Raw genomic sequence first — 24,369 nt, forward strand, 5'->3', positions numbered from 1 at the left:
GAACTCTCAACTCTCGCCCCCCCCCCTCCCACCGCCACCTCCTCCTCCTCACCGCCGCGCTCGCTCCCTTCCCCCCCCTCCCACCCACCTACGGCGACAACGGCGGAGTGCGGCCGAGCCGGCGCTGTGCGCACGCGCGAGATGTGCGAGGGGCCGCTGGGAGCTGTAGTCCGCTCCGCGGCCGCGCCTCCTCCCCCTGCCCGCCACAGAGCGTGCCCAGCGCCGCGGGAGCCGCCGCCACTACTTAGCGGTGGGGGTGCGCATGCGCGGGATGTGCAATGTCTCCTGGGAACTGTAGTCCTTCATCTTGAGGCCGAGGCGTGGGGAGGCGTTGTTCTTAGTCCTCCGCCGGCGCGTTCCTCCCTTCATTATCCTGTGTTTTGTGCTAATAATCACACCACGGCCATACCCACAAACTTCTGCGGCATATGTAAGCCCGATTTTCTCATTGTTGCACACACTGACACAGCACAGCGCAGTTCGTAGAATCATAGAATGATTAAGATTGGAAAAGAGCATTAAGATCATCTAGTCCAGCTGTTAACCCACCACCCCCCCCATGCCTACTAAGGCCTGTCCCTCAGAACCACATCTATGCATTTCTTGGACAGCCCCAGGCACGATGACACCACCACTTCCAGGGCAGCCTATCCCAACGTATCACCACTCTTTCTGAGAATAAATTTTTCCGAATATCAACTTGAACCTCCCCTGGTGCAACTTGAGGCCATCACCTCTCATCCTATCACTGTTACCTGGGAGAAGAGACCAAATTCTACCTCACCACAGCCTCCTTCCAGGGAGCTGTAGAGAGTGAAAGGATCTCCCCTAAGCCTCCTCTTCTCCAGACTGAACAATCCCAGTTCCCTCTGCCTCTCCTCAGACTTGTGCTCCAGATTCTTCTCTGGATGTGCTCCAGGGCCTCTATGCCTTTCTTGTAATGAGGGGTCCAAAACACAGTACTTGAGGTGGACCTCACCTGTGTAGTGTTGATAACTCAAGTAGCAGAAGTCCAGGTGAAAGAGAGGTCACCATCATCCTTGCCCCATACCAATATTTGTCTCATGCATTTACCAGATGTATCAGTATTAAATGTCTTTCCCACCAATTGTGTTGTCAGCATTCCCCTCGTTACAACTCGTGTAAGGCCATGCAAACAGAGGACAGCGCAGCAGGAGCTCTTGGCATGATCCAGGACTTGGCTTGACTTGCAGCAAGGAAGTTTCAGGTTCATCCAGGCCTCAGTGTGCACCACCACAACTACACACATGAGGAGTGAGGGAACTGCCATCCAACTAAAGCCATGTACATGTGTTGTTTGACCTGTACCCAAGGTGCCAGAGATGATGCTGGGCAGTATATTGCAGTAACCTTCTGGTGACCAAAAGTGCATTTCAGTGGTTCTGTTCCCTGTGAATAGAAGGCTGCATCTCGAGACTTGGGTTCAGTTTGGGGCCCCTTGCTACAAGAAAGGCACTGAAGCCCTGGAATATATCCAGAGGAGGGCAATGGGGCTATGAAGGGTCTGGAGCACAAGTCTTATGAAAATTGGCTTAAATACTTTCATCTTATTTGTGAGCTTTGCACTGTGATATACAGTTTTCATAAACTGAATCTCATAAAACACTCTGGATTAATTTGGAAGTGACCATTTCACAAGGATTTGTTTTCCATAAATTGCTTTTATTCATAACATCCCCGCTGTTCTTGCAAAACCATAGGTTTCCTTATCCCAGAATTCATGCAGTCTTCTCAGGCAGTTAGACAGGAAAAGCAATGAATTTCCAACTTTTGTTGTGCGCTTTAGGTCAAAGTGCTTTTCTGTGAAGAAAGTGGGTATTAGGTAAATACCCGTAATTACAATCTCTTAGAAAAATAAAACCCCTAATCCTGAAGCTAAATACAAATACAGTGTACTACAGGAGAGGTCTCTATACAGCTTTCCATAGAAGAACTTACAGGACATGAACGCTATAACTACGTTCTCAACAGGCTTAGGACACGGAACTGAGATATAACTATATTTACTGTATTAAAAATTCTTCATAATTGGACCACGATTTCTTGTTACTTGGACGAAAAGAAAATAAAAATTTTCTTTGTTCTACTGCCTTTCAGGTTTTGTCAGCTACAAACCTTTCAATATACTGAAAAACACTAAGTATACAAGACACATTTAATTAAAACTATAAATGTTCATATGCACACTCAGACATTTGCATGCCATTTAAAATTATATCGCTGAAGTTACATTTTGCGAGTGAAAAATCTTGCAAGTGCTCTTTTTATCTTTTTCTTTTTCCTAGACTGATGAAGTTAATTTGGAATATTTACTCTCTTTCAAACACTCAGTTTCAAGAGCTGAGGAACAACGCAGCTTGTTTATTCACAATGCAGACTTCCATCTTACGTTTCATAGCTTCTTTTGTCGAAGTCACTTGTAAGACTCTAATTCAAATATTCCATCCTTTCTTTTCTTTTCTTTTCTTTTCTTTTCTTTTCTTTTCTTTTCTTTTCTTTTCTTTTCTTTTCTTTTCTTTTCTTTTCTTTTCTTTTCTTTTCTTTTCTTTTCTTTTCTTTTCTTTTCTTTTCTTTTCTTTTCTTTTCTTTTCTTTTCTTCCTAAACCCTCTGTATGTTGTGCATCAACTTTCATTTGGCAGCTGGATTCAGTTGCAATTTCACCAGAAGTGTCAGATTTCTTTTCTAGATCAATTTTGCTCATTAAAAAAGTTTATAATATAGCACTTCATGAGAAGCGACATTTGATGCAACAGAAAAAAAAGTTCAAGATTTTCCATATTCTTGAAAAAAAAAAACACCACATCAAAAAACAGTGGTGCTGTGGAAGTTTTTCTCTAAGCAGTTTCCTAATAAGAACCTGGTGCTTCTTGGTGACTTTGTGAGCCATTACATAACATCTATTTATGTTACTACTGGCTCACAGGATCAGATTCATAGCCTGTACTTAAAAAACCTCAGTGGGTTATAAAACAAGATTGCATCTCTCTATGATGCGTATCGTATTTGCAGCAAGATGAAACAGTAATAAATTTAGATTAACTCCTTTAGGGCATTCTGAACTCTACCTGTTTCTGCATCTTCAGCCGGAAGGAAAATAAATGGAGTGATAAAGTGCAAACCATGTGGCAGAAGAAGAAAGGATAATAAGCTCTACTAAAGCATTATCTATATGTATTATATATATTATATATATATATATATTTCAGATTATATATATATAATCTATCTACCTATCTATTTATCTATCTGCCTAAAACCAAACAAGAAAAAAAGTCTATCTCTGTTCCTATTAAGGTTACAGAATGGAAATGTACAATGTAACACAAAACTTCAAATTAGGATTAAATATATACTTATCTTATTTGTGCAAAGTTCAGGGAGTCTAAGAAAATCACGGACAAAAATAGCAAGCTATCATTTAAAAAAACAAATCTTTGACCTTAACTTTATCTATACAAAGGGAAATCTTCAAAGTGTGGTTAGAAGAAGGTCTAAAATTTAACAACCAGTGTCATGAATCCTACTTTAAGATGCTGCCACCACAGGACTGCAAGACTGCAGTTGAAAGAAAAAGCTCTAAATCTTTTGTACCTTCTCTTAAACAAAATAAAACTAAGAAAACATGAAATATATACTTGCTGTTGTTGTTGGTAGTGGATTGAGGTAAGATTTCTTAGAGGCAGCCTTTAAGTTCATTCAAAACCGAGGCCTTTAGCTGGCTGGTGTGACCACCAGAGGGCAGGGCAGATGTAGCAGAAGATAAAAGCTTTTCCCTACGGCGAGTAAGGAACGTGCTAACAAAAGCTGCACTTCCATTTCTTGAAAAGATGATCTGATATTTAGCGCTCTCCTTGTAAAAGCCCAAGATAAAAGGAGTTTTTGGTATCGGCATAAGGAGTCCCATTCTCACCTGGAAATTATTTAGGATAGCTACACAGAGGTAAGACATTCATCACCTTATCGAGTTATTTTTTAAACGAAACTATTTTTTTTTAAGCAGTGAAGACAAAAAGCAGATGTTTCCACCATTTTTTTAATGGTTGAAGTAAAAAAAATATGTTACCTTTTAATGACAGGGTTTAGAAGCTGAACAGTGACAAGATTAACGTACATGATAGTAAAATAAATAATTTCTTAAATAACACATGAAAGTCATCTGTGTTTATAATACCAATTTCCAGCAGTAAGTCTTAACACTGAATCACAATACAAAGTTGTTCAAGTGTTAATGCACACTGAGCCTACATGGGAAATGAACTATGTACAGTACACATGCAAAAATAACAAATTGCCTAACAAATCCCTTTACTCTCCTGACATTTTAAAAAATGTCTGTATTGTAAGCTAACCTTCCTCATCTGATTTATTTCACCTACTTCTTATATTATTTAGTACTTAATACTAAAAGAGCCCCTCCTTTTGCCTCCCTGAAACTTGTTTCTTACGAACTCTATTGTTTGTAACTAGTGGAGTGTGCAATCACAGTTAATAATTGCTATGAGATCAGAAGTATAACCTTCTATTTTTCAGCCTTCCTGTTCCAAATCTGCATTCTAAAAATCCTATCTGAAGAAAAAGCTAGTGCTTACAACATTATTTTCAGCCAAAGAAATGTGTGATATGAAATGAGGCAATCAGACAGTCACTAGAAGAATTTAAGCCCTTTTAAGGCAGCTACCAAAGGAAAGCATCTGATGAAGGAAGAAAGAGATTAAAAAAAAAAATAATTAAGAGCTCTGAAAGGGAACTATGCTCACTGGGTGGATAGATGACTCACTTTTAAGGTAATAGGAGGAATTTACCTTGGAAAAATTAACATTCTTCCCCTACTTTTCAAAAGTCAGCATCTTTCCTTATTATCTTCTTTCCCCTTCTTCTTCTTCTTCCTCTTCTTCTTTTTTAATACAATAAAATACAGAAAGGGTAATTTACTAAAAAGCTCAAATGACCACTGAACTTAACACCAGAGTAATTCTCAAAGAAACCTGTAATTACAGAAGAGCATAACATGAAATCTCTAGTCGTAGCAAACACTCCATCCCCATCACTAAGCTATTATTTGAGAATTCAGCTGTAAAAATAAACTTGGTCCTAGCTTCAGAGGAAGTGATAGAGGTAGAAGATCTTAACTCATTAAGATCCAGATGAAAAAAAATCTCTTCCCGTTAAGTCATTTTTGTTTATTTCAGTGCTGAGGGAGTTGATTAAAAATGCATGTGGAATTGTTAATTTGAATGTGATGCTCCTAAAACCTCTGCATTCTTTGTGTACCACGTGTTGGTTGGGTGTAAGAATACAATGCAGAAGGGAATTACAAAGACCTGAACTGCTATTTCTATTCTAATATGAAAGTTGGTACAGGCCTTGGGACCGTGTCGTAGTCAGAGAATATTTTTTTTCACACAAATATTATATACACAGGGTCCATCTCATCTTGAATGTCTTTACTGTTACTATTAAGTATTAAAGGATCATCTGTTCATCTTACAAGATTAAATGGCTTGACAATTTTGATATTTGCCCTGTTTACACACATGACATAACTGTGCTTCAATTGTATTTGAGCATACATTTTATTTTCCTAAGGTTTGTATGGAGAACTGTGTACTTTTTATTTTCCAAGATATAAAATAGCATTATGAAGAAGGGAATACACAAGAATTAGTTACAAGAGCTTACCTCTAATTTTTGATATTAACTTCCTGCTTTTCTGTTAATAAAGTCAAAAATGATATTGAGAGCCTATTTATGCCAACTCATAGTGAAAACTATGCACACCCCATGAGTCTCTTCCAGCGGCCTCATCCCCCAATCTACTTTTTCCTGAGTACTTAGAAGGACTGCTTAGCATTTTCTGACTTTGGATATTATCCTTGATAATACATGTTCATCTTACAGACCCTGTCTGATGAACAGAAACTTTTGGAATTTATTTAGAATAAACTTAGAATTATCTAAATAAATAGAATTTAGACCCAGTACTTTCGATTTTAAACATTGTATTAAGAGGTAACTGCTCTTGGAACCACGGAGGATGATCACCCCCACACAACCTCTGCACCCACATCGGCTTTACCTGAGAAATACACTCATGTTCCAACAGTATATGTCAGGCAAGTCTATAGCCCACACAAGCTGCACATAGCCCAGGACAGACAGCAATGCATCCCAAAACTTCTAACATAAAACTTATAATGTTATTGTGTGATTTTTAGCATTATTTTCCAGGAATCAACTGTGTGCAGCTCGAGCGCGGGCTGCATTGGTGACAACAGAGCACTGCAGAGAGGAGTGCACTATGCAGTGCCAGCTCCATGACCCATGCTTATCCCGAACTCTCAGTCGAATCAAGATCCATGAGTTACATGCTGTATGTGCTTGTGCACCTGGTGGGTAAAATGCAGTGACTGCCAATAATAACATCTCAGCCCACCTATGTGAGTACCTGTGAAGACACTTTTTTATTTTTATTTTTATTTTTGTTATGAAAGAGACTTGTAAGTTTTATGATTTAATTATTAAGTAGATGTGTATTATACTTACATTTATTCACTTTTCCTCAGAACTTGTAAATTTGCCAAATTATGTATTTAGCACCCACTTTTTTTTTTTCCTTATGAATGTAACACCAGTTAGATATTTTATGATGAAATGTAGAACACAGATGAAAGGAAAATGCAAGAAAAAATAAGTATTTGTTTCAAAATTAGACATAATTTCAGAACTTTCTTACCTAGCCTCTGCTTCCTACCTGGGAAAAGGGCAGCAAATATAACATTGCTATAAAATAACCGATCAGTGAAACTTCTAAAGGTGGTAACATCTACTTATGGCAAATGAAACACCTAGTGCGCAGCATCCCCGTGATTTTTAACTGTAATTCTTGGGAAGGTAAGAGTAACTAACATCTGAGGTGTCCTCGTCTTGGCACAAAGAAATACAAAATTACAACCAGACATTCTACTCCAAGGGAAAACCAATTCTTTCGCTTCAGCAGACTTTCCTACAACCCCCCTTACCCGAGAAAAATATCCCTTACTTTTGCACTGCCCCGTATTCACATCATCAGTTTTTGGCAGTACGTATATTTGTGAGCAACTGTTTTCAAGGGTGAAGCCCAGGAAGAGTAAAATTTCATGACGAGCACCTTGAGAGCTCACTGAGAATGGCAACCACGGCCACCAAACCAAGGTCAAACATCCCAAACCTGGTTTTGTTGCCCTCTTTATGTTTTAATTAGAAGAAGAAAATACACATTTCCTATGTGCATTTTTTTTTTCTACCATATGTGAACTATATTTTATATGTGGCCCAAGACAATCCCTCTTCACTCAGTATGACCCAGGTAAGCCAAGAGGTTGGACAGCCATGGCATGAGTGCAAGGCTGGCAGGAGCCTTCCCTCACTCGTTACCTTCTCCTCAGTCCCTTCCTCCAAAACTGGTGCTGTTTTGGCTTCTCTGAGAAGCACTTTAGAGCAACTGAGCCTCCTCTCTTTTCCAAATCCCCATGCAGTCGCCATCAGCACCGAACTTCTGGTGCAGCACGCCCTGAGGTGAACCTGCACCAAAGGTCGGGGAGCTGCCCTGTCAGGGGTGTTTACGGTAACGTTTCATTTGGTTGATTTATTTCACCGTGTCGTCCTGCACAAGTTATGGGGACTTCTCATCAGCCGCATTACCACCTCGCTCCCTCGGCCCTGGAGCGACAGCAGAGCAGGCAAGGAGGAACCGGGCAGGGAGAAAGGGGGGAAGGAGGAAGCGGGCAAGGAGGAAGCGGCCTCAGGTGTCGCCAGGCCTGCGGTCTCGGCATGCAAAACAGCGGCCGTGCCCCCGCTGCGCTTCCTCCCCCACCCCCGAGCTCGAGGAACTGAGTGCGGCCGTCATGTAGCTGAGGGGCCCACTCAGGCACTAGGAGCCATTCTGAACTCTGTCCTCGCGGCTCACCAGGAGCAGAGCTTCCCAGCCTGCACCACTACCGACAGCGCGAGGGAAGCGGGAACGAGTAACAAAGGGACGCGCGCCCTTTAAGCACTCCTCCCCATCACATGGCACAGCGCGGGGGCGGGGGCTCCGCGGTGCGTCACTTCCGCTCCTCTCCTGGTGAAGCGGGGCAGCGCGCGGAGCAGGACGTGAGTCTTGGGGTCCCCTCTGGAGCCCCCGCCATTTTCTCCTGCCCTTCCTCCCGAGGCCGGCTGCCGGGGCTCGGCATTTCCTAGCTGGCCGGCCTGCCTGCCTCGGGAGAGGCGCGGGGAAAGCCGTGCAGTGCGGCCTTCCTCCTTTCCTTGAGTGCCCGCTGTGCCCCGCGGGGGGGATGCCCCGCTGTGCGGTGGGCCTGGGGCGGGGAGGAGCCGCTGCCATGTTGGGGGGCGAAGAGGATTTGAGGGAGGAAGAGAGGGAGGGAGAAAATGGCGTCAGGGAACCGCCCGGCTCCGTTTCCCCCGCGCCGCGATCAGACCCTGCCCGCAGACGACCCCAGACCCTTTTTTCCCTTCCTTCCTTTTTGTTCGGCTTTTCCTGCCTCCCGCCCGCGCTGAGCCGCGGCCCCTCGCTGCCGCCCTGCCCGCAGGACCCGGGGCCGTGTTCTCGGCCGCGCGCGGACCCTCGCCCCTCTTTCCCGGGGGGCAGCGGGAGCTGTGGAAAGGAGGGGAGGAAAATGGCGGCTTGGATCCGCCTACGGCTGTTCCCGGCCTGTCTTTCTCCTCTCCGTCGCCTCGTCTTCGCGTGGCCCGTCTCACTCCGCCCTCGCTCCCCCCGGTGCTCCGGCGTCTCCTCGCGCTGCCTGCCGGTCTCTCCCCGGCGGATCATTCCTCTCTCACTTTCTCCTTTTTGCAGTTTCCTCCCTCGCCTTCCTCCATACCGCCATTCGCACATCCTAAGGCAGACTTAAGGCCATGTGGCCCCCGGTCCCCTCATATCAGCCTTGTTCTGCGTCCCACCTTCACGTCCTTGCTGTGCTTGTCCCCTTCCAGATCCCCAGTGCTGCCGTCCTGCTGTGTGCTTCCCCATACCCTGTTTCATTTTCACTGCTGCAGTTTCCAGCACTGTACTCTGAACTGTGACGACAGAACTTGCCCCACTTTTCAACTACATCGAGCTAATAGCGTTATTCAGACTCGTACTCTGTGATTTCACCACCGACTTAAAAAAAAAAAAAGATGCTGTTTCTTTTCCTTAGCTGAGACATGCTTCTCTTAGCCTTCCTTAGCTTATCATTGTTTTCTCTGTCATGCTTGTTAGGAAAGAACAAATGAGCTATTTATTTATCACAAAGAGTTTCTAGGAGCAGTCAACATGTTCTGCTGCTAGATCTAACCACATGTTTGCATAGTGGAGAGATGCAGAAGTACATCTGGCAGCATGCATTCAAGGAAAGTTGAATGTCCACTTGTCTGGCAAATGAATAGACTCTAGTGACTGATCTGTTAAAGCTGCAGTTGAAATAATTTCAGTACTGTAGTTCATTGTAACTGAGGTGTTTTTTTCAGATCTTGTATTACTGATGGGGTAGCTTAGCTTCTTGTAAGATTATTGTATAGCTTTTGCTTGTAAATGCAACTTGGCAAAATGCCTGTGTAAGAATATAGATAATGCTGTGGTCTTTGTAGATTAAATTAATGTAGTGTTGAGAATTCAAGCTGAGGACAGTCATGTTCTGTATTGTATTTTTTTCCCTTGTTTTTCTTTTTTTTTTTTTTTTTAACCATAATGGAACTAGCAGAAAACTGTTCCTTCCTAAACTGTTTGGAAACTGAAACTGAACACTTAAGGCAGTTGCAGCAAAAAAGGGAAAGGCTATAAAAGGGAATTGTGTATGAGATTGTATCCTTAATGTGCCTTAAAGCTGGTGTGAAAAGGCAGAAAAGTCTTTGGGAGAGTAAACAATATCAAGATTGCCTCCTAGATGTAACATGATTTATTTCTTGTACGGTGTTCTCATATTACCTTTCTCGTCCTAGAATGCCTAAGTCAAAGGAACTCGTGTCTTCGAGCTCATCTGCAAGCGATTCAGATAGTGAAGTTGACAAAAAGGTGAAAATTATATCTAGTTCATTATGATTGTATTAACATTTATGTATCAAAATACATGTCATTCCATATCATTTATCAGACGCTTGGAAAAAATATTATTAGAGTTTGTTCAGAAAATATACTTTTTGCTTTGCAGTGAACTTTTTTCTTAGGTTGCATTTTGCTTTATTTAGTTTTTTTTTTTTCCATGTGGGATAGCTAGCCTCAATTTTCCTGGAATTCTTTCTTGCTTTGTGTGAGGAGGGAGAAGATCTTGGTATCAGCTGCCCCTTGTGGCAAGAATTTGGATTAATTTTAAGACTGCCCCAGTCTGCTCTTTGTTTTGTCTGAATAACTTGCTAGTTCAAAGTGAAAACCTCCACCTGCCCTGTCATCCCTATGTCACTTGCTTATCTTGTTTATACATTTTTTTTGTTTGTTTCAGATTCTGACTAGTGTGACCACTAGTGTGGTCTGTTTACTCTGTCTGCTGCTTTCTCACTTAAATGCTCAGCCAAGTTGAATGTCTTTCAGATGATTAATTTTAATGTGTTAGCTATTTCTAAATGTGTAAATTGAGTGTTCCCAGCTATTTTTAGTAATTATTTAATTTGTAAGTTTCTGCTAGCATACTAGTCATGAGCAGAACTGGAATACAGTAGAGAATTAATGCTAGGTGTTAATGCGGACTTATAGTTTGTACTTGAAAAACAAAATCTGCTCTACTGCATTGATTCAAATGTGACTTAGTTGCCCTAAACAAATTAGAAATTCTGTCAAATCTTAATAAAGAACATGGTCAGGTATGTTCAAGTTAAACTTGAACAGTCTGCCTGGTGGGTTTTGTTGTCACAACTGCCTACATTTGTTGCAACTGTTCCTCTTTAAAATAAATAATCCACAGTATGGTTCTAACAGCTGAGAATAACTTTTGATATCTGTATCACTTTTTTGAAGTGGAGAATGAAGAGAACATGAGCTATAAGAGCATGATTAGTGTATAAATATTGGTAAAAATAATAACTTTATAGTATCTGCAAGTAATGTGATATACAGGTGATATGATCTGAATGTTTTAAAAATGTGTTTAATTTATCTTGCTGTGGATGGAGATTGGACTCTGATTAAAAAAAGGAAAAAATGTTCCCCTGATAAAGCTGACTTCCAGATCTTTTCTTCATTATCTCATCTCTTTTGTCTTTTTTTTTTTTTTTCAGAAGTGTTGTTAGCTGTCCTGCATTTTTTTTGTTGCTTTCACTAGAAAGGAATGTGAAACTTCCACCAGATTTTATTTTTTTAATTAAAACTAATTGACTGACAGCATTGCTGTTCAAAAAGAGTAGGGTCTTAAAAATAATGAATGGAAATAATGTAATTTTTTAAAGCTGAAGTATTCTGGTAAACTTCACAAAGAACAGAATTAGGCTCATTTGGAGATTTTAATTTTGAAATTGCATGGTATTGGAGTCCTGCCTTCACAAAAGGGAAGTGATAGAGCGTGTTGCATGGTAGTAGTGTGTGGCCTCTACTGTAAGCTTTTCCATAACTGATAAGGATGAGTTGTGGTTCACGCGTTTGTTTTATTCTTGCTTCAAGGCAAAGCGGAAAAAGCAAGCAGCTCCAGAAAAGCCTGTAAAGAAACAGAAGACTGGTGAGAGTTCAAAAGGTGCCGCTTCTTCTAAGCAAAGCAGCAACAGAGATGAGAATATGTTTCAGGTAAAAATTAATGACTGTTTTTAAGGCAGCCTGTTACATCATATTCAGTATCAATTTTGAATTGGTGTGATTCCTGATGTGTCCTTCCGGGGGTTGCAGTGAATGATGCTGTGCAGGTGAGGTACTCAGAAAAATAATTGCCAGGTTTTAGTAAAATAAAAGAAACTGAGTTGTGGCAATTGATCCAGCCCTCATGTATTTTGCCCATGGTAACTCTCTGGGTAGTCATTTTATCTGTAAGTACAGCACTTACCATAAATACACTGCAAGTATTAAATCAGGGCAATCTCTGGATGCTTCTTTTGATCAGAGCTTTTGAGAGAAATGTTCTTGGAAAGCAAAATAGGGTCTCTTAATTCCTATTTAACTAGGTCAAGGGCAGCTTAGCTTCTGCTTTATAAGGCAGCACCTTGGAGTAAGTTTTGCTTGTTTCTTTGTTTTGTGATGCAGGTTTTTCTTACTAAACATCCAGAAAGATTGCAATTCTGATATTGTTTTAGATGGAGTGAATGTAGATTTTTTTTTTTCCCATAGCACAATGTATTTTTGAGCTTAGAGTGGTAGGCTAACTTCTAGGGTTAGTTGGGGCAGTAGCAGTGTGTACTGCAAGCTGTGCAGGAATACATGTAGATTGGAATTAGTAAATGTCTGTGACTGGTTGGATTGATAAAGGCAGGGAATAGAGAAGAAACTTAGACTCTAATTCTTAAGCTTGTGAAAGAGCCTGGGGGGATATTTAATAGAATGATCCCATTTCTAAGTAAGGCATAATAAATTGCTTTGGGCTGTTGCTGTGCAAAAAAATTGTTTTCCAGACAGAAGACCTGCATAACTGATTATGTAAGAGAGGTCACTTACTATTAATTATTAGTCCTTACTTTACTCATGTATAGTTGGAGGGAGGGCTTCAGCTGAAGACGTGCTAATGCCTGGACTCTACCATCAGTGTTCTTTGGTATCTGCCTACCTTTTTGTAGGCAGAGGTTTACCTTAACAGAAATGTTTTTTGGGTTGTTCTTCTATTGTGAAAGCATTGCAGTGCTACGTCAGCCTTAACTGCCTTAACTGAGATGTGCCTGCTTTGGTGTAGAAGTAGCATTGTGAGTCTATGGTTACTTCCTCTCTCTCTGCACTACCCAGGAGAGCATGCTAAAAGCTCTAGTTTTGAAATTTTTAGATATGATTTTGTTTTTTTCTGAAATTGTTAATAATACAGAAAACTTTCTCCTTTTCAGTTCCTTGTAGCAATAAAGTGATCTCTGATATGTGGTTGACACTGCAGTGTAACTAACATCCAACTTGAACTGATAGAAATCAGGATGTGAAGCATTCAGAAGATATTCAGTTTTGTGATGTCTATGTTTTTTGTGGGAGTGGCAACAAATGATGTGTAAATAGAGACTTAAGGTTCTAAATGTTCAGGCTGTATTCTGGAAGAACTGCAGCTTCCTTTTAATGTAGAGCTCATTGTGACATCATTTTTTGCATGATCTATGTTTTAATGTTTTCATTTAAGGTGAGTGTTAGTACTTGAAACTCATAAACTCATAAAGAACAGAATTATTATAAGTAGTAAGATATTGTATAAGTAGTAGGAAATTGTTTCAGTATGAACCCATGTGTATTTTATCTATTTAGGTGTCTTGGCCTTTTTAGACTTTAAAGGTAGCTTTGTATACTTTGGAATTTGGTGAAGGGATTTGGGCACAGTTGAGATGCAAAAAACTCCTTGAATCATGTGTTACTTGCAGTCCTAACAACAAGCATTATTCGTGTGGAAGGTTTTAGTGTTCTTGCATTAGATTCCTATCTGTGGCTTCAGCTCACATAAGCTCTGCGTCACGTGCTCTGGGTAGTTTGACAAATCCTGTCTTCTACCAATGCCTAATTTGGATAAGGTTTGTGAATGCTGTCAGGATACACTATTAGTAACTGTCCAGAAGGGAGCCAGGGCATTTCGCAAAATTTGTTACTACTTTTCGTTGGAAAAGACACCCCCACCCCCCTCCTTTCTGAGAGTTGTGTATGCTTTTTGACTTGTCAGAAATATGTTCATCAGTTTCACAGTGCAATGTCTTCACCTATTATAAGATCCTAAAAATAGATAAATACATGTTTGCAGTGATCTGGAAGGGTGTTTGATTGTGAGATAATGTTGTATGAGTATCAGTTTCAGAATTAGTGTTCTAAACCAATTTGGTGTGTTGCAGAGCTCAGCTGTTTACAGGACTCTGCATTCTAGGAGTTTATATTATTTTACTGCACTCCTTATACTGTAGAAAGATGGCTGCTTTTTTGCAGTTTCTACTTTCAGTGTGTGTTTGAAGGAAATTGGCAATTGGAACAAAAATGTAGATATAAGCTGAAACTTGTACAGGAAGTCAGTTGCAGAGCTGTGAAAGGAACCTAGATGCAGTTCAGTGCATTGTATTCTAAGAATTGAAAACCTGGAAACAGTACTTTATGATGTACTTATTTTAGTAGAGTGGTATGTTTAAAGAGCTGTGGTATTTTATAAAAAGCATATGAACTTCTGTATGAAAGTTGAACATCATTAACTACTCTGCTGTAAATCATACTCTTTCGGAACACTACTGTGATTATAGTGACAACAAAGTGCTTGAGCCCAGGGAAGTTATTCTAGTACTATGAGCTGCTGCATGAAATAGTTGTTCAGAAATGACTTAATGCCAGAACAATAGGTATTGGAACTTAGAGAGAAAAAAAATAAATTTACTTAGGTAAATCTGTATTTTAGTGAATTTTAGTAACCTTAGTTGCTAATAAGAGCTATTTAAGAAATTAGTGTTAAAACTTTTTGAAATGACAACTGTTTTGCATAAAGTTCAGCTTAACAGTCTACATTTAATGTGAGCGTTCAGATGGATGATATGTGGACAGAAACATTAAATGTAACTTAATTTCAGCATTTTCTGAAATCATGTAGTGATTGGTGAACCTGCCCGTGGCAGGAGGGTTGAAACTAGATGATCATTATGGTCCTTTTCAACCCAGGCCATTCTATGATTCAATGATTTTCATATCAAACCATTTCCAGTTAACTTAGACTTACTGGCTAAGTAACGTTAGCTTTATGTTTTTCTTCTCCCCTCACCTTATTGTAGTTGAATTAATATAGGTACTCTCATTTTTAATATTCAGATACTAAGCCTTTCTACCGTATTTGCATCTCTAATCTGCTGTGTTTTTATCAGATTTTATGTCTTAGTGCAAATCTGGAATTATTTGGTAATACACTAATAGTTAACTGATAGATATTCCAGAGTACTGCTGCTTTAAGTATTGACTTGAAATTGGTGAAGTATTACAGCGAAAAACCATGGAATATTTTTTATGCAGGCTATTTGTGATATTCGTTGCCAACAATGCCAAATTCTACAGGCTATGCCAAGTTAAGTCTGAAAGAACTCAGCTCATCTGACATCATACCTTATTTTTGTCTGCTGTATTTGTAGTGCTGTGGAAGTATTTAATAAATCAATTACGAAATAACATAAACTGAAATTTATCGTTCACTTAAAAGGATACTTTGAAGTAAGAAAAACACATTTTAAGCTTACAGTATCTTAAGAATGCTTTAAAATTAATTATGGAGTTAATTCAACATAGTCTGCATAAGAAGAAAAGTGGCCTTAACTGAACTTAAAGCATACTTGTTTACATCTATTTTATGAAGTAATGGCTTATGACTTAAACATCCGTAGGTGATTATTGATTTCAGAATTCGTGTTTTCTGATCAGACTTAGTACTAATAAGATGTACGTGATCCTCTGTTAAATTGTCAGTGGAGGATGCACATTAGTTTTATTAGAAAGGAATCAAGCATGGAATGACCAAAGTTGAAAAGACCTCCAAGATCATCCAGTCCAACTGTCCACCAATCACCAGTATTTCTCCACTAAACCATATCCCTTAGTGTAACATCTAAATGTTTCTTGAACACCTCCAGGAATGGTGACACCACCAAACTTCCCTGGACAGCTCATTCCAGCGCCTCACCACTCTTACAGAGAAGTTCTTCCTAACATGCAACCTCAACCTCCCCTAGTGCAACTTGAAGCAATTCCCTCAAGTCCTATTGCTAGTTACACTGGAGAAGAAGCCCTGCTCTGCCACAGCCTTCATTCAGGGAGTTCCAGAGAGTGATAAGATCAACCCTGAGCCTCCTCTTCTCCAGACTGAGCAATCCCAGCCCCCTCAGCCACTCCCCATAGAGCCCCAGACCCCTCACCAGCTTTGTTGCCCTTCTCTGAACATGCTCCAGGGCCTCAATGTCTTTCATGGTAGTGAGGGGCTTAAAACTGAACACAGTACTCAAGGTATGGCCTCACCAAAGCTGAGGGTTTCTTCCTTGCTCCTACTGTCTGCACTATTTCTGACAGAACGCAGGATGCCGTTGACCTTCTTGGTGACCTGGGCACATTGCTAGCTCATGTTTAGCTGTGTGTCGACCAACATTCCCAGGTGCATTTCTTCCACACAGTCTTCAAGCTTTTCTGCCCCAAGCCTGTAGGGTTACCTGAGGTAGTTGTGGCCAAAGTGCAGAACCCAGTACTTGGTCTTCTGAACTTCATCCTGTTGGCCCCAGCCCAGCAATCCATCCAGATGTCCAGATCAAATATTCTACTTTAAAGTCGTTCACTTAGGAATGAGTTCTTCCTTCATGAACTCTATCCAGGAAATGCATACAAAATGCTAAGCATTTCTTAAACTAATTGTCTTTGTGTGTTTTGACTATCTAATTTCTGATTTTCAAATTCCCATTGTAGTTTGATTTGGTGTGAATAAATATTTCATTAAATGCGGGAAAACCTTTAGAAAGCCTACATATATAATGTGATCTAAAGTGTGATGCAATCTGCTGCTGTTCCTCCTGTTGTTCCCCACCCTCTCAAAAGAAAAAATTAAAGGCCTAATAATTCAGTTAAGCTGCTGTACAGAAACAACAGAATTCCAAAAGCATCACTTTAACAAAACCAGTTTCATGCTGTGGTATGTGTTGGTAAACTTCCAAAGTTTTTTATGTTTTTTTCACCCACTGTTCCAATTAAGTATACCAGGAGAACATGGAGCAGGCATGGGACAATTAGTGTCTTCGTTTCATTTTCATCTGTTTTGATGTGTTTATTAAAAAACAAACAAACAAACAAAAAACCCAACAATTAAATGACACTAAGACCTGTCTAGAAATTGTACTCAGCTGGTGTGTGTATCTAATTTGTTTTTTTCTTCTCAATAGGGATAGTACTAACATTTATATTTTAGAGTAGAGTTCCCTCTTTTCCTCTGTGTTTACAGCTGCTGCTAACAAAGGTGATTACGATAGAGACAAAAAAAAAAGTCAGAAAAAGCCACATACTTTTGTAAGAATGCCACTTGCTAAGAATACATGTATTTTTATTTTAGGAGAGTGTGATTTGCAAAAAAAAAAAAAAAAAAAAAAAAAAGTGTTGAATGCTTGACTAGTTTTAAGTCCTTCATCCATTTATATTGTCATTACCTATTAGCCTACTGACTACTCTGGATTAAGTTCTTGATCTGATTGTTTCTCTGGTATCTAAAATAAGCTGCAGTGGGTCATGTCACACGTCTAAGTCAAATACTGTTCGGAAAAGTGAATACTATACTATATAAAATACATAAAATGTCTTATATGTGTTTTAACAGATTGGCAAAATGAGGTATGTCAGCGTTCGTGACTTCAAAGGGAAAGTTTTAATTGATATTAGAGAATATTGGATGGATCAAGAAGGTGAAATGAAGCCTGGCAGAAAAGGTACTGTTCTACTTCATATTGTTTTGTATTAAAATATTGCTTACAATTTACTGGAAAATTTTGTGTCAAATTTATATGGTTTGTTACTGCATGATATTTTTAGGGTAATTTTTATTTTAAAAAATGATTAGTTTTACCTGTAGATAAAAGCAACAAAAGCAAAGTTGGCCTGAGTCCATTTTTCTAAGTGGATCTTGCACAATTTGTGGAAATAAAGTGTATTTCTTGTAGTAGCCATGCTTTTTTTCCCCCACATTGCTTAAATCAATTTCTTACCTTTGTTACAATAGGATTTTTATTTCTAAATTGACCAAAAGGGTTTAATTTTGGTTAGAATAAGGTATTAAATTCTTTAAAACATTTGTTTTTCAATTTTTCTTTTATTTCAGATTAAAATAATATAAACATTTCATATAACATTTCCTGTGTCTGTCTAATTTGCACCACAGCCCATAAGCCTTAAATCTTCAATTGCCATACCTAATTTTTATAGCATCCTTTTAATGGACCATTTTCAGAACTTTTGCCACCTGTGAGATAAAGATGGGTTGATGATTGCAGTAGAAGTGCTTTTCTTAATGTCTTGTTGCTTCTTTAGAAGCATAATATTTTTCATATTGTACCAATGAAAGAGGTAAGTGCAAATTGTTCTGTTCTGATGATTAAAGGTATTTAATTTAAAATCAGCCTAAGGTTTATTGTATTTTCCTGATGTGTCCAGGAGCAACACAGTGAACAAACACTCGGAAAGCTTGAGAATTGTTTTCAACATATCTTAAATAACCACAGTAGGTTTATGTGAGCAGGTTGTACAAGGAGGTCTTTGTTGAATGTGTTACTACAACTTAGCAAAAATGATTACTCCAAGCTTGAAGGGCTAAACTGTCTTGAGGTAGAAGTGAAAAGAACATCAATCAAAAGCTAACGTGAGAAATTACATTGATACTTGATGGGCAGACAAAAATTATGCGATATAAGTAAAAATGTTTGACACAAATAAGTCTGGATCTTATTAGGATAAAATTACTAATCAGATATAGCATCTGAGTCTAATATTCCTATGATTCACTTAAAGGCTGCTCATGTAGCTATCCTAAAAAGGACATAATTGTAATTTTGTGATAAAAATAGAAAAAAGAAATCTGATCGTTAGAAATTAACGCCAGACTGTTTCAGACAGCAGGTTTGGAATACATGTCTGCATACAGTCCTTATGATATGTTGTTCTGGGGCCAACTTGATGATATTTTTTTATCCTAGTAATGCCTGGCCAACTTCTCAGAATCTTTCCCCTAAGGTCTGTTGGGACAACTGCTTAAAGCAGAGGCATGCAGCTGGTTTTCTGCCTAAAATTATTGTGATTCTACAATGAAACTCTGGTGGTAATAGGAAAGAAAGGGGGAAAATAAATAAATAAATAAATAAATAATAATAATAAAGGTGATGCACCCCAGAGATGGAATTCATAGTTTCACCTGTTTTCAGGTCCTGCTCTACATACAGGGAGAAAGAAATGAAAGAAACTAGAGATTGTAGGGAAAGAGTGAGGAGAGAAAAAACAACAATGGAAATGTGGTCTGTAGCTTGAACAAGTAAATGCTCAGAACTGAGGAGATGGGTTGTGGGGGACTAATCATTAGTTGAATGGCATAAACATTTACAGTGATCTTAAATTAAGGAACAAGAACAAAAAGGCTGCTAAGCAAGAACCCTTCTGTGTTGGTTTGTGAGTGCTAGGGAGTAGAAAAGAGTATCTCCAAAATACTATTTATGACATTCATTCTTCACAGTGCTTTATGAAAAAAGGAGAAAATAACCAGAATCCCGTTATATCATAGATACATGAAGTTCCATCCACAGAGGTTGGCTTTTAGCAGCAAACAGAAATGAAGTTGGTTTCCTACATCTCATGCAGGGCTTGTGCTGCCTATCATAACCAGAGCTCTGTTTCCCTTTCTGTGTTTATGAAACATATGTGAATGAATTTGCGTGGTGCCTGTTTTCTTTGTAAGTTAAACTTGTCTGTAGATAGGCAATTTCTAAACTGAATTATTCCAAGAGAAAAGTTTAACCATGGATCTAAGTCTGTTATTAAATTTGATGTAGCTTAAGCATAAATAGTTGTAACATAGGCATTGTGTATGAAATCAATTCTGATTGTAAGTATGCAAGATACTGAACTACGGTTTTCTTTTTTGTACTAAGTATTTGTTTTTAATGCATTTCAGGTATTTCTTTAAATCCAGAGCAGTGGAACCAGCTGAAGGAACAGATTTCTGATATTGATGATGCAGTAAGAAAACTGTAAAGACAGAGCCATACAGAAATCTTTATCACTTTAGTTGTTTCAAGCAGTCTTTTTACATTGGCTTTTGTTTTCTAAAATATTGTTTTCCAAGCTATTGTATATTTGGATTGCGAAACAATTTGTAAAATGAATAATTTTTTTATGTGCATTAAACATGTATTCTGAGTGAGGCTATTTGTGTATACTTTACTAAAAGGAAACGTGTTGCTTTCACCTCATGGTGTAAAATAAACAAGTCAAGTAATATGTAAAGCTCTTTGTGTTTGTTTGTGGCCATTTGTTTAAAGATGTTTGCTGATAAGGCCACCAACTAGTTGTAGGCTTTATAAATTTAGTTAATAGTTACTGATTTTGTTTTCTAAGGGGATTTTAAAAATGTCTGTTTTAAGTTTCTTGTTTTGTTTCATATCCTTTGCTCTATTGCCCTCAGCTTTCAGCTTTAAAACTTGATACAAACAGCGAATACCTGGTAAAACACATTTTTGTAGATAATTTTAAATACTGTATTTGCTAATTTACCCTATTTATTCAGATGTAAACAGTTCTGACTGTGTAGACTTTCTTGCATATTTGCATGAAGTGTTATGCTAAACTGTAACACTGGAACACCATCCACACATCATCTGTTCTATTTTTTGTATAGCTTGCTTGACCTAGGGAATACAATTAGACTTTATTCAAGGACTCTAGATCTTAGAATGTGATGCATAAACTTTTACAGTAATAGACATATACCTCAGAGTAAGGCAGTATTTAAAAAGCTCCAGACTTGGTTATTAGTTTAGGTACCCTTTTCAAACTTCGCATTAAATTTATTCTTGAACACATACTGATTAGTTATTCTATAGAAAACAAGATTTAATATGTCTTTGTAGGCTTCCATTTGTTTGAGAGTATCGTGTAAACAACACTGCTTAAACTAGGCTGTAACACAGGTTAAACAGTCACACAGGGTTAAAATATCTTCAGCCAAAACATCAGGCTGTCATGCCTTTGCCCTGTCCTCACTGCCTGACCAAATCATTTAACTTGGCTTGCCTTGTGTGGCTTACATGTGCACAACTTTTATCTTTTTTTAGAGAAGGTACTTAGTGCTTACAGTGGAGCGCTGGTACATAGTGAATCCATGACTCTAGCAAAATTCAATCATTCACCAGTATACTATTCTGATAAGAGAAGCTTCTATCCAGTGGGGATTCTGTTAGACTAGGTGTTGCCTCAAATTAAGGAAATCTTTGTAGGTGTTGTGGCTGTAGAATGAAAAAGGGAGAATATGATGTTTGTGTAAAACTTGGGGAGATAATGGGCACTTCAGTAGAGAAATTAACATTGAAGGATCAGAGTTAGCTGACATAGAATGACTACAGTGAAAAACATTTCCATTAGCAGAAATGGAAAAGAGTTCATTTTTTTACTTCAGTTAAGAGAAAGAAGATGATGAACCATCTTCATGAGAACTGACATTTCAAGAATAGGTAATGAATGCACAATTTTTTGTTTCACCTGTGATTTTCCCATTAGATGGTAAACTTAAAAATGTTTTTAAATTTTATATAGGTAAACAAGATTTGCTACTTAATTCTGGACTAACTTGATGCAGTTGTTTATACTGAAGACATGCACAGGCATCCTGTTCTGCTAAGTGCCATATGCAGACTGTTACTGTGCTGCAGAGTTTATAATTCAATACACATGGTATATGAAGGGTGAGAGAAAGTGACTTAATGATATTAAATATGTATTATTTAATTTAAATACTATGTGAGGTACTTACAATTCTGCTTTTTAACTTACTGAAATTTAAGAACTACAGAGAGGGTGAATAAAAGGTGAAGAGCTGTCTTAAGGTAGCTGCACCCTTTTTGGGCACAACTTTCTTCAACTGCTAATGACGTGCAGGGACACCCGGACCAAATAAAACAAAAATGAAATACCTGTTAACATCAGTGTGTGAAATAAATATCTTTAGGTCTCTGAGAAGTTTTAGGTCTTTTTTTTTTTTTTTAATGTGCAGTATATATTTGCAGTTTTCTTTCCTTTAAATATGAAGTTTTGTGACCAGATTGTATCTTTTAACCTCAAAACCTTCATGTGGCTACCTTGATGTGCATGATTATCATAATGGAAGGAACACTGTCTTCAGTTAGATTACTATGGTAATAAGTAATTGGACGGCAGTTGTATAACAAAGTATGAGATTATTATGTTCAGGAAGGTGAAGAATTAAATTCATTCATTTGGAGAGAGTAAGTGAAGAAGTAATGGTATTGTGATTAGTTCTCTTGTGGAAACTTGTGATAGAGATGCTCAAATAAATTACTCCTAGTTCTTACAGACAACACTTACTGTATTTGTGGGGATATCTACTGGAGCTGCTTAGCCCATTTTACTAGATAAAATTTGAGGCACTTTGATTTTACTTAGCTTGTTTGTTAAAAAATAGCTTTCCAACCTTCCAGTTGTATTTCTGCCTGTAATATGGATTAAAATATATATTTTTACTTGAGCTGGTGCTAACATCTGCATGAATGTCCTACCAAACAGGGTAGCTAAATTAAACTGTCAGTTTCTCAGATGACCTCAAAATTGAAAATGACTTGTGAGGAAATTCTTTCCACCTCAGATGACTGATGGCTAATTAATTGACATGTATTTTAAACTTTCAGTGTTACTTTGAAATTAATAGTTGGTTGTGATTTGTCGTGTGTTGTCTTCAGCTGTACTACTTCTTACTTGAGAGGAAAACTCCAATTTTCGGGTACAGATTATTTTCTTGCAGATGAAATAGTACTTAGGGTACACGTAGAAGAAAATTGCGCATGTATGAAAAGGCTAATATGAGGTAAAAATAAACACTACTCCCTTTCCCACTGACACTGCAAAGCAAAGATACATTTGTTTCGTGATACTGATGCAGGGCATATTAGCAACATGTTTTATAAATTTAATTACAGTGGCTCAGAGGAGGAAAAATACATCAGTTAGACCAGCCAAAGTACCATGCGTTTGCTAAATCAAGCTGTCATGTAATGATGTTGCTCTTATGTAGGAATGTTCATATTGAAATTGAGGAAATACAGCACTAAGTTTGATATTTCTGTTAAAGGAAATGCCCCAGTTATGTACTACTTATGTGATCTGTTAGAAAAAAAAATGGTAACTGTAATTCTGGTAACTTAAATGTCATATTGTTAACCATGTAGAATGTTTTGTTTTGTTCTGGTGGTCTCTACTGCAGAGAGACCACTGGAAATATGAGCCCTCCAATTGTAATTTCAATGTTCAAATAAAAAAGTTCAATGGCAAATGTGTAATAAGAATTTGAACACCTGGAAATAAATGAAGACTTCTGTTGAAATAGTGTTATTTTTAATAGAAATTTAACTGCACTATTTTTTTTCTTCTCTTGTGAAAATTGCTGGTAGTTTATTGCAACTGTTGTAATTTGGGAATTAGGATACTTAATCATTTTGTATCTGGTCTGTGTTGGTGGGAGGGGGTTTGGTTGTGTGGCCCAGAGGGATAGAAGTTTTTCCTTTTTGAATAGAGCAATTATCTTGTAAATATGGAAGCAGCAGATAGGAACACATTGGGCTTGAAAGGTCACTTCTGTTAAGAAATTGGGCAGTTGTCTTTCCAGTGGAGTTTTTTCTATCCAGCAATGAATGTCACTGTAGACTAGGTAGAAAACAGCTATTCACCCACTGTTTTGAATCACTAAATAGGTTTGCGTAGGCTTCTTTAGGAAGGATGTTTGTTTCTTCATGCACTCGCTGTGACTGCTCTGTAGGGAATTATCTGATTCTGTGATTGAACCAAGCAGATTTTTTCAAGTAATTTTGATTGGTTCAGCATTTCATGGCTACAGCAGTAGAAAAAGAGTGTGGCTGAAAGGGAAGAAACACTATTTGGGGTTGGTAGAGGGTGCTTGTTCTACCTGTTTCTCATTACGACTTTGACCATAGCTCAGGTGACTGTGTATGCAAAACTGAGCTGACATGTCCCAAAGGGAACTTCATTCTATCTTACGCTTTTCCCTGCAGGCAGGTATTAACAACCTGAAAAAATGCAATGAAGGGACAGTTCCTGGGTAGAAGTGAATCATCACCGGGATGTTGGCTTGTTGCCGAAACAAGGGCATCATTTGTAATTGTTAATGGGAGGCAAACACAGTTGCTTTTGTAGCCTGAAAGACATTCCTAAACTGCCACGTGGAAGAAAAAAGCGTGTAAAGACTTACCCTCTCATCCCTAGGGGGGGATGCATGCACACACCCTCGTTCATTTTTTTTTTCCCCATTTAATCCATGTTTGTTTTGTCTGTGATTTTTTTTTTCTGTGATCCCTGCAATTCCTTTATTTCTTTTTTAAACATGCTCTGGTTACAGCTTTTGAAAATAGATTTGTTAAATTCGAGCTCAGATGTATTCCCAGTAGTTTTTGTGCGGTTCGGAATCGTAGGTTGTTATCTTAATGAAGGCTGTTTGCCCTGCAGTCTGAGCACCTGCTGAAAAGAG

The 24,369-nt window shown here is 38.5% G+C and overlaps 2 protein-coding genes across 2 annotated transcripts; one reads left to right on the plus strand and one right to left on the minus strand.

Moving 5' to 3' along the window:
- Positions 1-1,662: 1,662 nt before the first annotated feature.
- LOC124417497 (collagen alpha-1(XI) chain-like) lies at positions 1,663-9,051 on the minus strand. The gene is made up of 2 exons (XM_046905545.1): positions 3,658-9,051; positions 1,663-1,821 (listed from the first exon to the last, which is right to left on the minus strand). The coding sequence occupies exon 1, from the start codon at positions 8,892-8,894 to the stop codon at positions 7,932-7,934; it is 963 nt and encodes a 320-aa protein (XP_046761501.1). The 5' UTR covers positions 8,895-9,051; the 3' UTR covers positions 1,663-1,821; positions 3,658-7,931.
- On the plus strand, positions 8,120-23,211 carry SUB1 (SUB1 regulator of transcription). The gene is made up of 5 exons (NM_001008479.2): positions 8,120-8,152; positions 9,980-10,052; positions 11,628-11,747; positions 17,437-17,545; positions 19,774-23,211. The coding sequence occupies exons 2-5, from the start codon at positions 9,981-9,983 to the stop codon at positions 19,851-19,853; spliced, it is 381 nt and encodes a 126-aa protein (NP_001008479.1). The 5' UTR covers positions 8,120-8,152; position 9,980; the 3' UTR covers positions 19,854-23,211.
- Positions 23,212-24,369: the final 1,158 nt, after the last annotated feature.

Source organism: Gallus gallus, chromosome Z (assembly GCF_016699485.2).
Source record: "Gallus gallus isolate bGalGal1 chromosome Z, bGalGal1.mat.broiler.GRCg7b, whole genome shotgun sequence".
Taxonomy (NCBI): Eukaryota; Metazoa; Chordata; class Aves; order Galliformes; family Phasianidae; genus Gallus; species Gallus gallus.

Coding starts and splice junctions, on each gene's coding strand:
- LOC124417497 (XM_046905545.1), bottom strand. CDS start 8,894: ATGTGCGAATGGCGGTATGGAGGAAGGCGAGGGAGGAAACTGCAAAAA.
- SUB1 (NM_001008479.2), top strand. CDS start 9,981: ATGCCTAAGTCAAAGGAACTCGTGTCTTCGAGCTCATCTGCAAGCGAT. Junction 10,053..11,627: donor ATAGTGAAGTTGACAAAAAG/GTGAAAATTATA, acceptor TCTTGCTTCAAG/GCAAAGCGGAAAAAGCAAGC. Junction 17,546..19,773: donor AATGAAGCCTGGCAGAAAAG/GTACTGTTCTAC, acceptor AATGCATTTCAG/GTATTTCTTTAAATCCAGAG.